This window comes from Galeopterus variegatus, unplaced genomic scaffold (genome assembly GCF_000696425.1).
Source record: "Galeopterus variegatus unplaced genomic scaffold, G_variegatus-3.0.2 Scaffold806, whole genome shotgun sequence".
Taxonomy (NCBI): Eukaryota; Metazoa; Chordata; class Mammalia; order Dermoptera; family Cynocephalidae; genus Galeopterus; species Galeopterus variegatus.
In genome coordinates, this window is record NW_007726917.1 from 80,311 (window position 1) to 94,914 (window position 14,604).

The 14,604-nt window shown below is 38.6% G+C and overlaps 1 protein-coding gene across 1 annotated transcript in view; it reads left to right on the forward strand.

Annotated features, from left to right (window-relative positions):
- The window catches only part of PBRM1 (polybromo 1), a 116,379-nt gene that overhangs the window by 75,606 nt on the left and 26,169 nt on the right, over positions 1-14,604 (forward strand). Inside the window, exons 21-24 of the mRNA XM_008572572.1 lie at positions 910-1,067; positions 1,734-1,997; positions 7,399-7,544; positions 9,801-9,958. Of these exons, the coding sequence (XP_008570794.1) occupies positions 910-1,067; positions 1,734-1,997; positions 7,399-7,544; positions 9,801-9,958 (726 nt within the window). The remainder of the gene's footprint in view (positions 1-909; positions 1,068-1,733; positions 1,998-7,398; positions 7,545-9,800; positions 9,959-14,604) is intronic.

Consider the following 14,604-nt stretch of genomic DNA (forward strand, 5'->3'; position numbering starts at 1 on the left):
TTTGAGGGGCCGGCCCGTGGCTCACTCAGGAGAGTGCGGTGCTGATAACACCAAGGCCGCGGGTTCGGATCCCATATAGGGATGGCCGGTTGCTCACTGGGTGAGCGTGGTGCTGACAACACCAAGTCAAGGGTTAAGATCCCCTTACCGATCATCTTTTAAGGAAAAAAAAAAAAGCATACTTTGAGCCAAACTCTATGTAGGATGGCAGAGATTCAGAAGAACAAAAGGCTCGTGTTTTTACAGTGACAAAACTACTTTAGTAAAGGAGATCACAAATAAAAAAAGAAATTATTATAGAGAGACATGTGCCTTGGTTTAAAATTTGTTTTTGAAAAGGCTTCCTAGAACAGTTGCCTTTGAGTTGAGACATGGAGAATGAATAGAAGTTAATGAAGCCAAAAGCAGGTGGAAATGTGACCTAGGTAATCAGTTTTTTCAGCTGCCCATCGTGTGAAATACACTTGGTTTCCTTCACCTGAATGCCAAACATGTCCTTCAGTATATCTATATCTTTACTAAAGCACACAGCTCAAGGGGTGTACTGACCAGAGCAGAGCAGAGTAGATCTCATCACCTTCCCCATTCTGTACGTTATACATCTTTTAATATGAGGGGAATGAAAATCAACTACATTGTATATTGATGAATTAAAAAAAAAATAAAAATAAAAAAATGAATAATATGAGGAGAAAAGGAATACTTCTTAGGCTTCACAGTACTTCATTATTTTTAAGTATTATGTCTTGTAAGATAATTATATTAAGAAACTGTGACCCAAAAAGCACAGTGCTAGGTTACAATTATGGCAGAATAGCTTTATGGAGCATTTCCTAATTTTGCAAGGAATATATGTATGGTTTCTGTTAATGATGATTACTTTTTTCTCTCTCTTTCTCTGTTTTTGAGGCGAAAAATGGTTGTATGGCTGTTGGTTTTATCGGCCAAATGAAACATTCCACCTGGCTACACGAAAATTTCTGGAAAAAGAAGTTTTTAAGAGTGACTATTACAATAAAGTTCCTGTTAGTAAAATTCTAGGCAAATGTGTAGTCATGTTTGTCAAGGTAAGAAACTCATTAGTTTCCAAAGTATCAGTCATTCCCTGGGAATAATATTCTACAACACAAAAATCAATACTTACAAAATTAGGAACTCTATTTTAAGCTGTTTGTTTGTTTGTTTCAGCTGTTTATATAGCTATATGTAAAGATTTGGGAAGAAATTAACCTGAGCATGGTTGTAAAAGACCATTTGCCACCTACACTATTTAGCTATATGTAATTCGCTTAAATGTTTTATATTGCCAGGCTAATTTTTAAGAATGATGTTTTCTGAAAGCCAATCATTATAAATTTTCAGATTGTTTTTTAGGTAATAAGATGTACTTTTGTGTATCTGTCTGATAAAGGCACATGAGCCCTGTCCAAAGCTTTAAGGAACATTATAGCTACATGAAATATTAATATATTTTTAGAAGGCACTTAGTAAGCTAAATGGAACTATTCATGTTTATTAGTTAAAGGGTTTGTATTTAAGAAGTCCATTCTGTAAAAAAGTAAATAATAGTCCATTTTGTAGTCAAGGAAATACTCCTAGATCTCTAGCCATTTACCATTTATTCTTAGCTGCCAGAAAGTCTTAACAGTTTGGTGGTTTGTATTTGCTTTGTTTTTTTGGTTGACTGTTGTTCAGTAAACTCACCTAACTAGTTTTCTTCTTATGCCCCTCAGGAATACTTTAAATTATGCCCAGAAAACTTTCGAGATGAGGATGTTTTTGTTTGTGAATCACGGTATTCTGCCAAAACCAAATCTTTTAAGAAAATTAAACTGTGGACCATGCCCATCAGCTCAGTTAGGTTTGTCCCTCGAGAAGTACCCCTACCTGTAGTCCGGGTGGCATCTGTATTTGCAAATGCAGATAAAGGGGATGATGAGAAGAATACAGACAACTCAGAGGACAGTCGAGCCGAAGACAGTTTTAACTTGGAAAAGGTATGTAGATAATAGCTACATAGAAAAGAATTTTATATCTCAAAATGTCTATTTCAGAAAATACATGAATAAAGTATTCAGACTCAGAGTTAGAAAAAGAGCAACAATATAAAACCTTAACCAAACAGAAAAAAGGAAACTATAAAGGAAAAAAAGAAATTAATACTTAGAAAACAGAATTGAAAAGTAGAAGTTAAATGTAAATCCAAGAGCTAATTCTTTGACAAGTCCAATGAGGTAAACTACCAACTTTTCTAATAAAGGAAAAAGAAAGCAGTTAATCTCAGACACATAAAATGTGGAAGAAATTGAAAGACTATACATTTCTGCTAATAAATTTGAAAACCCAAATAAAATGAATAATTTTCTAGGATGTTACAAGTTACCAAAATGGAATCAAGAAGAGATATAACACGTAAGTGGACAACAACATAAAGAAATTGAAAAAAGTGTCAAAGAGCTAACCCCAAAGAGTATGGAGGTCAGATAGGTGAATTTTTTTTAACACTTCAGGGTACCTATAATTATTATGCCATTTAAACTATTTTAGAGCATGGAGAACAAAAAAAAATTCGCAGTTTATTTTACAAAGCCAGAATAATCCTAATTTCACAACCTGACTAAATGAAAATAAAAAACTATACCCCTGTCTTGTTTATGAATATTGATGCAAAAATTACTTGGGGGAAAAAAGCATTTTTATAAGTGAAATTAAATTAGTTCTTTAAGAACCACATGACCAAGGAGGGGGGTAGTTCATCCTAGGAATGCGAGAATCATTCAAAATCAGGAAAATCTTTCCATTTCATTATATTAATAGATCAAAGGAGAAATTATTTGGTAAAGTACAATAGCCATTTTGACCTTTTAGAAATCTTTAGGTATATGTTTTCTCAATGTGATTTTTTAAAAATTATATTCATGTCTTAAGACTAAAGCTTATAAAACAAATTCCCTTTTAAAGTTATACACTGGACAAAGGTCCTTGCTGTACCACCATTACCTAATATTTTTCTAAAAGTAGCCAATGCAGTTAGATAAACAAAAGGAGTAAAACTATTGACAATAATTAGAAGCAACTTTTTTTTTTCATGGGTGTATATTCATGGAAAAGCTTTTGGAAACAAAATTCAGCAAGTACAAATTTCAAAATCCATATGTAAATTAATAGAATTTTTCTATAAATACAACAATAATTTGTAAGACTTTTCAAAGTAAAGTGAAAGCGTTGGATACATTACTTTGGCAACTGTTAGAAAAATCTTAAGAAAACAAAATTCAGCAAGTACAAATTTCAAAATCCATATGTAAATTAATAGAATTTTTCTATAAATGCAACAATAATTTGTAAGACTTTTCAAAGTAAAGTGAAAGCGTTGGATACATTACTTTGGCAACTGTTAGAAAAATCTTAAGAAAGTATCTAATCCACATTAACAGCAAAATACATTTAGATATTACCTTAACAAGGAATATACAGAATCTCTAGGAAGAAAAAGTCAATTTATTGATAGAAGAGAGAGCTTTGCCTTGCCAGGTACTATTACATTTTATTAAACTACAATTAAGAAAAAATAATTGAGGTACTAGCTCACGACCACTCAGTGGAAGGAATGGGCTTTTCACAATTAAATCTAAGAATAAATGGTTAGTGAATATAAAGGTGGCATTTTAAATCAGCAGAGAGAGCATGGAATCAAACAGTATTGGAGAAACTGGTAACCATTTGGAAAAAAAACACCTGGAGTCTCCCTTACTCCCTATTCCAAAACAAGTGAGATGTAAACATGAAAAATGAAACCATGAGAGTGCTAGTTGCTAGCATAAGTACATTTGTTATTTACTTATAATTTTTGTTTTTTTCATAAGCTTGCAATGGAGGAGGCTTTTCTGTGCATGATAAAAAAACCCAGTAGCCGTAAAAGAAAAAACAGTGATCATTTTATTGATTTATAATTGAAAATATCAGTCAGGCTAATGAAACATTCTAAGGACTATTCTTTTTTTTTTTTTTTGTCTTTTTCGTGACCGGTAAGGGAATCGCAACCCTTGGTGTGGTGTTGCCCACACCACGCTCAGCCAGTGAACGCACCGGCCAGTCCTATATAGGATCCAAACCCGTGGCGGGAGCGTCGCTGCACTCCCAGCGCCGCACTCTCCCGAGTGCGCCACGGGCTCGGCCCTTCTAAGAACTATTCTAATATACAAAGAGTTCTTTGAAGTCTAGGGAAAAAAGTAGCACTGGAAAAATGGGCAAAAAACGTAGTACTACAAAAATGCCAAATAGGTAATTCACAGAAGGAAGGCAACCAAAAAAGCATAAGAATATGTGTTAGTTAACCTAGTAGTTTAAAAATGCCTAACAGGTTGGCAGGAATTCAAAAGACTGATAATACATGCAGCCTGGGAATATCACACACTCTCATCTCCTGTTGGTGGCATCCCATTTCCTTTGACCCAGCAGTTTGATAGTGAGGTATGTGTTCCAATGGTAGTATTCAAACAGGTGCTCCAAAGAATTTTCTAAAAGGGGTGACATCAGTGTTGTTTATAAAAGCAAAAACCCTAGGCTCAACCCAAATGCCCAGAAATAGAAATTGAATAAGGTATCACACATCCATGTAATGCAATACTGTGCAGCCAATGAAAGGAATAATGTAGATCTATATATATAGTAATACTGAAAATTTTCAACATGTGAGGGAAAAAGACAAGTTAATTACTAACAGGTTAAGGAATGGGATGTGGTCTCATAATTGTGCAAAAAAACAAAATACTACAGACATAGCACCCTGAATGCACTTGATCTTGTCTGATTTGAGAAACCAAGCAGGATAAGGCCTGGTTAGTATATGGATGGAATTCAACCTGGGAATACCTGGTGCTGCAGTCTTTAAAAAAATCAAAAGTATGTTTACATATATGAATGGGAAAACAACACAGAACATAATACTAAACTGGAGTGATTATTTTTGGAGTTGGATCACAGAAGACTTTCATTTATTAAGTTTTACATGCTCTAATGTTTGTTTGAATTATTTCCAAAAAATATACTGCTTGTATAAAATCAAGAAAGATAAACGTTTTTAGGGCTGGCCCCGTGGCTCACTCGGGAGAGTGTGGCGCTGGTAGTGCCGAGGCCTCAGGTTCGGATCCTATATAGGGATGGTGTGCTCACTGGCTGAGCATGGTGCAGACAACACCATGCCGAGGGTTGCAGTTCCCTTACCAGTCAAAAAAAAAAAAAAACGTTTTTAACCTGTTAATAAGGGGCCGGCCCGGTGGCACACTCGGTAGAGTGCGGCACTTGGGAGCGCGGTGGGTTCGGATCCCATATAGAGACCAGTCTGCTCACTGGTTGAGCCGCGGTGCGGGAGCGACACCGAGGGTTGCAATCCCGTTGACGGTCACAGTACAGGCACGACACCAAGGGTTGCGATCCCGTTACTGGTCACGAAAAAAGACAAAAAGGAAAAAAATGGGCCGGCCCGGTGGCGCACTGCTACAGTGCGCTACTTGGGAAGCGTGGCGGCGCTCCCGCCGAGGGTTCGGATCCCACATACAGACCGGCCGCTCACTGGCTGAGCGAGGTGCGGGGGCAACACCGAGGGTTGCGATCCCATTGCCGGTCCCGGTCCGGTGCAGGCGTGACATTGAGGGTTGCGATCCGTTGCCGGTCACGAAAAAAGACAAAAAGAAAAATAAATAAATAGGAAAAAAAAAAAAAAAAACTGTTAATAAGAAAATTGTAAAAAATTGAATTCTTTTTTTTTTTTTTTTTAAAGGATGACCGGTAAGGGGATTCAACCCTTGGCTTGGTGTTGTCAACACCACGCTCAGCTAGTTAGCAAACCAGCCATCCCTATATAGGATCCGAACCCGTGGCCTTGGTGTTATCAGCACCGCACTCTCCCGAGTGAGCCACGGGCCGGCCCAAAAATTGAATTCTTAACATCTTAGGAAAAAACATCCATTTTAGTGTCCTAACGGTTACAAAAGAAAGGGACTGATACTTTTTACATTTTAGTAGTGTGTATGCGAATCATAGAATTATTAATTTTAAAAGAAGGAATATCTGTGGAAACCAATGTGAGAATTAACTTAGATTTGTTGTCTAGTATTCATAAGTCTCCAGGGTCCTTTTTGTAAATGAGTTACTTGGGTTTTTTTGAGTCTTGTATCTTTATTTTAATATTACATGACCAAGACAAGTCATTCCAGGAACTTTTTTAAAGAATAACTTTAGAACAAAATCCATTCCTAAAAGAAAAAGATATTCTTAATTTCAAGAGTTATTTTATTTACAGCTTCCATTCCTTTAAGTGTCCTTCACCCAGCATAAATATGGGACTTCCCTCATTCTTAAATATTTTCCAAGAAGGCCATTTCAGTATTATATCTGAAGTCATAAATATGAGAACATTAAATTATTCAGACACCCTAAAGGAGATTTTATTTTTAAGTGTAAAGGTTGTAATATCAGAGAGACAGGGAGATGCAGTAGAAAATTTGAAGCTCTGGAGTTTCCTTAGCTTTTATATGTTTTGCATTTATATTTAAAACACCTAGTCCTGTGCCCATTTATCTACTGGGTTCTCAGTAAATGATAGTTCTTCTTTATGCTAGTCAGAAGTATCTTCTTTTTTCTTTTTCCTTTTTTAGCCAGGACTATAAAACAACAGCAATAATAATGAATGTTTAAGTGTTTTTCATGAGTCAGGCATTGTTCTAAATACTTCAGCATGGATTATGTCATATAAGCTTTCTCACAACCCCATCTGATGGGCATCCTATCATTATCTTCATTTTATAAATGAAGAAACTAAGGCACAAAAGGTCAGTCAGTAATTTGCCCAGTGTCACAGCAGCTAATAGGTGACAAACCCTGTAATTTACTTAAAAACAGTGTGGTTTATATCTCAGAAGCTATGCTATTCCCTTTCATGTTGTAATAAATCAAAATAATAAAAATTTTAAATCTATCAATTGTTAAGAAATTAAAGGAGCTCAATAAATGTGGTAAAGAGGAAGCTTGTGTAGAATTTGCTCCTTGTACTCTATGATAATGCATGAATAAGTCTGCTTCTAAATGCTAATAAGCCACTCCAGGATTTTTTCTGTTTTTCTAAAGGCTACGGGAATGAGAGGAAGGAGGGAGAGGGGATAAAAGCATTTTGGGGTAACATTATTACATGAAAATTAACTAGAAATTTAAAACAGATATAATACTTGATAGAACTTAAGTTCGATTTCACCCTAATTTTTTGGTTTCCTAACCTTCATCAAAGCTTCTATTTATGGTTGTTTTTAAAGTTAATACAAAGGAAAATCTGCTTTCCTGTCTTACCTTCTCACTACTCCTTGATTGCTGCCTTTCTTCAACCGGTTTCCTTTACCACAGGAAAAAGAAGATGTCCCTGTAGAAATGTCCAATGGTGAACCAGGTTGCCACTACTTTGAGCAGCTCCATTACAATGACATGTGGCTGAAGGTTGGCGACTGTGTCTTCATTAAGTCTCATGGCCTGGTGCGCCCTCGGGTGGGCAGGTGAGTATCTTTGAAGAAGAGGAAGATAAGGTTGCATCTGAGAGTTTTGGGACCAGTAGAAATTCATCACTCTTGGGATGAAGACAAACATCTCTCCCCTGGCAACTTCTCCAGCTTCCTCTCATACCACACTTCTCCTGCTTTCTCTTCTATCCACAGTTCTTTAAATTCCTCCCATAGGCACTTTCTTTTTCTTCTTCCGCCATTTACTGAACTCCCAGTTCAGAAATCTTCCTGTCCACTTCATATGATAAACTCCTTTAGCTTAAATTTTCAATGGCACTTCCTTTTTTTTTTTTTTTTTTTTTTTTTGGCGACTAGCTGATACAGGGATCAAACCCTGGACCTTGGTGTTATCAGCACTATGCTCGAAACAACTAAGCTAACCGGTCAGCCCCTAAAATGGTGCTTTCTTCAGGAGGCCATTTCTGTCCTCTGCAGACTGGGTTGAGTTTCCCTGTTTGAGTCTCCCTGTTATACACTCTCAGAATACCACATATTTCCTTCTCCTTAGAGTACATATCACAGTTGGTGTTTATTATATTGTTGTCCAGTGTCCATACCCTGAGTTTCCAAATGTCCTGAGAGGAGGAACTCTCTCTTTTTGCTCACCTTTGTATCCCCTGCTCAAATTATAGTGCATAAAACATAGTAGAGGTTCAGATATTTGATGAACAAGTAGATTGATGAAAGGATGGAAGTATGGTTGGATGGCAAAAATGGCAGTGAAGGAGTCTGGTACAGGACTGGCAATAAGGGAGAGTGGTTAATAATAGTAGTTGGTTCCAGGAGATCTTGGTCTAAGTCCTCGCTTTGCTAGTTACATGTCCTTAGGCAAATGACTTACCTCTCTGGGCTTTAGTTTCCTCATTGTATTTGTTCCTCATTCAATAAGCTTTTATTACACCTGCTATTTGCCAGGCTCTGAGGATACATTAGTGAATAAAACAAACAAATATTCTTAGTCCAGGGAGACAACATTCCAGACAGAGGGTATAGCCAGTATATAAAGGCCTAAGACAGAAGCATATTGGGGCTGTTCAAACCAGCAGAGTTTGTTACTAGGGGAGCAAGCCATTCATGAGTTAGGTAGAGGATGAGGGAGGGCCATGGAGTAGGGTTCAAATCATGTAGGGCCTCAGAGACCATTATAGGGACTTGGGCTTTTACTGAGTTAAATGGAGTGCCATTGGATTGTTTCAAGCACAGAAGTGACATTTGACTGAGATCTTATTAGGATTGTTCTGCCTACTGCTTATTGAGAATAGACTGTAAAGAGTCAAGTTTAGAAGCAAGATGATTTGTTAGGATACTGTTGGAATAATTCAGGCAAGAATGATGGTGGCTCAGACCCGGGTGATTATAAAGGATACTATTTTAAAGGTTGAGTTAATAATATTCCTGATAAATGAGATGTGGGTCAGAGAGAGAGAGAAGTCAAGGTGACTGCTGTGTGTTGGCCTGAGGAACTGGTACGGTGGAGTTATGATTAACTGAGATGAGGGTGCTGCTTCATATCAGGAACCGCAGGAATAATGGACAGTATTAGTAACAACTTTATGGGCTGGTTGTGAGGAGTAATATAGTATCTGGCACATAGCAACCAGAAGTTAGATTTTCTTTCTGGAGAGATGGTATCTGGCTTTAATCAAATTCTCAAGGGGTGGGGCCGGCCCGGTGGCGCACTGGATAGTGCGCCGCTTGGGAAGCGCGGCGGCGCTCCCGCCCGAGGGTTCGGATCCCACATACGGACCGGTTCCCGCTCACTGGCTGAGCGAGGCGCAGGAGCAACACCGAGGGTTGCAATCCCGTTGCCGGTCCCCAGTCCAGTGCGGGGGCAACACTGAGGGTTGCAATCTGTTGCTGGACACGGAAAAAGACAAAAAAAAAAAAAAAAAATTCTCAAGGGGTGAAAGGGTGCTAAATCTTGACCTTCAAAAAAGTAATGAACCACTATCTTAAAGGAATATCTGCCACTCATGTGATCTCACCCAAAATGTTGATGGTTTGTGTCTTTCTTCGGCCCACAAGTCCAACGACAGATGCTTAGTTCTGTTTTCATCATAAGCATCTCAGGAAGGAAACCTGGGAGTCAGATAAAACTACTAAGTTATGTACTTTGTTGTTATGTTAAAGTATTTTTTCCCTCAGACAAGTAGCCAAAAATTATCTTTTAAGCTTTTGGTTACTGGAATTTTTATTAATTTTTCAAGTATGAAACTATTTTAATGTAATTTCTCTATTTTTTCCCCCAAGAATTGAAAAAGTATGGGTCCGAGATGGAGCTGCATATTTTTATGGCCCTATCTTCATTCACCCAGAAGAAACAGAGCATGAGCCTACAAAAATGTTCTACAAAAAAGAAGTGTTTCTGAGTAATCTGGAAGAAACCTGCCCCATGACATGTATTCTGGGTAGGTATTTATGCTTTTTCATTTAATCACATTCATTCCATAAAAATTTATTGAATATTACTTCTGTGTTAGGTATTGTTCTAGGTGTTAGATATACAGCAGTGAACAAGTCAAACTCTCTTCTATCTTTTTTTTTTTTTTTTTTCCTTTTTTTTGTCTTTTTTCGTGACCGGCAATGGGTCGCAACCCTCAGTGTCGCGCCTGTACCGGACCGGGACCGGCAATGGGATCGGCAATGGGATCGCAACCCTCGGTGTTGTCTAGGTGTTAGATATACAGCAGTGAACAAGTCAAACTCTCTTCTATCTTTTTTTTTTTTTTTCCTTTTTTTTGTCTTTTTTCGTGACCGGCAATGGGTCGCAACCCTCAGTGTCACGCCTGTACCGGACCGGGACCGGCAACGGGACCGGCAACGGGATCGCAACCCTCGGTGTTGCTCCCGTACCTCGCTCAGCCAGTGAGCGGCCGGTCTGTATGTGGGATCCGAACCCTCGGCGGGAGCGCTGCCGTGCTTCCCAAGCGGCGCACTGTAGCAGTGCGCCACCAGGCCGGCCCAAACTCTCTTCTATCTTAAAGACTTCCACTGGGGCAGAGGTTGGGAGTCAGTAAATAAATTTTAAAATAAATATATAAAATATCAGGTGGTAATTAGGACTATGAATGAAAATAAAGCAAAGTGAGAGGATAGAAAGTAGTGTTGAGGTGAGGTCCTGTGGTCAGCAAAAGCCTTTCTGATAGGTGGCTGTGAGTAGAGCCCTGAAGAAAGTGAGGAAGAAAACCATTTGAATATCTGAAGTTTTACTCCCTTTTAGGCACAGCAGATGCCAAATGCAAAGCTTAAGGCAGAGTATCTGGGCATGATCAGGACACAGTAAGAAAGCTAGGTGGCTGGAGCAGGGCAGGGGCATGTAGGTGATGAGCCCTCTGAGGACACCCAGTCATGATAGGCCTTAAAGTCAGTGTGGAGATTAAATTTGGAGTGGATAGGAAATCCTGGAAGGGTTTTGAGCAGAGTGGTGGTGTGAACTGACATGCACATTAGAGGAATCGCTGCAGCTACTGTATGAAGAATATGTTGTACAAAGGCAGGAAACAAGGAGAGCAATCAAAAGACTTACAGTCTCTGTTGGACTCTTAGCCCTGGTAATGTTATTGTCCCCATTCCATATTCATGTTTTAGTTTCTGTTCTCTCATCCTACTGAGCGTTCACGGTGGCATTCTGTTTCTTTGATCTAGTTGTATGCATTGTATACCAGCATTATTTTCAGCTACTTTGTTTCTTCTGGCCCTAAGTAAACTGTTGCTTAACTTATGCCAGCTATTCTATACATCTTTTGGAATGATTTTCTAAAAGGTTACTAGTCACAGGCTTTACATTGATTGCTCGTGGTTTTAAAGAAGCCACCATGCTCACAACCAAAAAGAAATTTGCAGATTAAAAAGTATTTTATACTTGGACTTTGATTACTTTAATGTTTACTAGGTTGTTTTGTTGCTTTGAATTTCAGAATTGGACATGGTAAAAGTGTCTAAACAGCTGATAATTCAGCACATTTTCCCCTTTCCTCCCTGGGGAGAGAGAACAAAGAGCAGTAAAGTTATTAAATCCTTCTAGAGTCTCTGTAGCAGAAAATGTCTTCGTTTTAGGTTGTGATTCAGACTAAAGCAGTGCCCCAGAGCCTTACTTCCTGGTGTAAACCCAGCCAGGAGACCCAAAAGGAGCATAACAAAGGTGGGACTGCAATCTTCTTTGGTTAGGGCAGCCATATTGTTTATCTGTTTATTGTTTTTTAGTTATTTAGTTAGTGGTTACTTTGAGGATTACAATTAACATCTTAAATTTATGACCATCTAGTTTGAATCAATACTGACTTAGTTTCAATAGTATATAAGAACTCTTCTCCTATACAGCTCCATTCCTCCCCCTCTGTGGTGGTGGTGTCACATTTGTGTGCCCATCAACAGATTTTTATGCATTGGTCTTTTAAATCATATAGGGAAAAAGAGAGAAGTTACCTAAACTATAGTAATACTGGCTTTTTTATTTATGCATATATGGTTACCTCTATTGGTGTTTTTTATTTCTTTGTATAGGTTCAAGTTATTGTTTAATGTCCTTTCATTTCAGCCTGAAGGACTCTCTTTAGAAGTTCTTATGGAGCAAGTCTGCTGGTGACAAACTCCCTTATCTTTTGTTGTCTGGAAATGTCTTAATTTTTCCTTCATTTTTGTAGGATAGTTTTGCTAGATATAAAATTCTCAGTTGACAGTTTTCTTTCTTTCATGTCTTTCATCAAATTTGAGAGGTTTTTGGCCATTATGTCTTCAAATATTCTTTCTACCTCTTTCTCTCTTCTCCTTCTGGGACTGCCATTATACCTATGTTGGTACACTTGATGGTGTCTCACAGATCTCTTATACTTTTCATTTTTCTTCATTCTTTTTTTCTTCTCCTCAGACTGGATAATTTCAACTGACCTATCTTCATAACACTGATTTTTCTGCCTGCTCAAATCTTCTGTTAAACCCCTCTAATAAATTTTTCATTTCAGTTATTGTACTTTTCAGCTCCAGAATTTCTATTTAGTTTTTATAATTTCTGCCTCTTTATTGATATTCTCTATCTGGTGAGACATCGTTCTGATTTCTTTTGGTTCTTTATCTGTGGTTTCCCTTAGTTCTTTGAATATATTTAAGACAGTTGTTAAGTTTTTGTTTAGTAAGTTCATTGTCTGGGCTTCCTCAGTAACAGTTTCTATTAAATTCTTTCTTTCCTATGAATAAGCCATACTTGTTTTTTTGCATGCCTTGTAATTTTTTGTTGAAAACTGGACATTGTGAATATTATAATATGATAACTCTGGAAATTATATTCTCTCTCCTTTTCAGGCTTTTGTTACTGCTCGTTATGGGTTGTAGCTGTTTGTTCAGTGACTTTTCTAAGCTGCTTTTTGAAGATTGTATTTTTTGTTGTGTGTGGTCACTGAAGTCTGTGTTCTGTTAGCTTAGTGGTCAGCTATGTGTGGTTACCGAAGTCTCTGTTTTATTAGTGTAGTGGTCAGATGTTTCTAAAATGCCTGAAACCAAAACCAAAAAACCTCCCAGTCATTTCATCTGGGTTCTCTATGTATGTTGGAGCACACCTTCAACACTCAGCCATGCAGTTTACAACTCTGCCTTTGCCTTTACTTCCTGCTTGCGCAGAGCTTGAAAGTCAGCCAGAGTTTATGGCCTTCTCAGGTCTTTTCTGGGCATGCACCCTACTGTTGGCATGTGCATGGCCTTGTAGGTTTCCAGGAATATATGGAAACTTTTCAAATCCTTATTCCCCAAAGCATCTCAATCCTTCCCTTTTCTTCCAGGCTTTTTGGCATATTTACTGTTTGCACCATCTTATATCCTTGCCCCAGTTGGTAACAGCTGGTGCATTTGCCTTTAAATGTGCTATGGTTTGAATGTTTGTGTACCCTCCAAAATTCATAGGTTGAAACTTATTCCCATTGCAACAGTGTTGGGAGGTGGGGCTTTTGCCCCAGTTGGTAACAGCTGGTGCATTTGCCTTTAAATGTGCTATGGTTTGAATGTTTGTGTCCCCTCCAAAATTCATAGGTTGAAACTTATTCCCATTGCAACAGTGTTGGGAGGTGGGGCTTTTGGGGAGATGTTTACCTCATGAGTACTCCGCCCACCCTCATGTATAGATGAATGCTGTTATAAAAAGGGCACGCAGAAGTGGGTTTGCTCTCTTTTGTGCTCTTACCCTTCTGCCTTCCACCATGTGATGACACAGCAAGAAGGCCCTCACCAGATGCCAGCACCTTGATCTTGGACTTCCCAGCCTCCAGAACTGGGAGAAATAAATTTCTGTTCTTTATAAATACCTCAATCTGTGGTATTTTGTTATAGCAGTACAAATAGACTAAGATAGAAAGTTGGTACCAGAGAAGTGAGGTGTTGCTATAACAAACACCTGAAATGTGGAAGTGACTTTGGAACTGGGTAATGGGTAGAGGCTTGCGAATTTGGAGGAGCAGACTAGAAAAAGCTTAGGTTTTCATGAACAGAGCATTAAGGGCAATTTTGGTGAGGGCTCAGAAGAAGAGAACTATAGGGAAAGTCTGAAACTTCTTAGAGATTACCTAAGTGGTCATGGTCAGAATGTTGGTAGAAATATGGATGGTAAAAGGCTGACCAGTTAGCTCAGTTGGTCAGAGCAAGGTGTTATAACACCAAGGTCAAGTGTTTGGATCCCCATACCAGCCAAGGGCAAAATAAATAAATAAATGAATAAATGAAATACAGATGGTAAGGGCAATTCTGATGATATTTGAGACAAAAATGATGAACAAGTTACTGGACACTGGAGCAAAGGCCATTCTTGTTATAAAGTGGCAAAGAGGGCCGGCCCGGTGGCGCACTGGATAGTGCGCCGCTTGGGAAGCGTGGCGGCGCTCCCGCCTGAGGGTTCGGATCCCACATACAGACCGGTTCCCGCTCACTGGCTGAGCGAGGCGCGGGAGCAATGCCGAGGGTTGCGATCCCGCTGCCGGTCCCGGTCCGGTACGGGCGCGACACTGAGGGTTGCGATCCGTTGCCGGACACGAAAAAAGACAAAAAGACAATAAATAAATAAATAAATAAATAA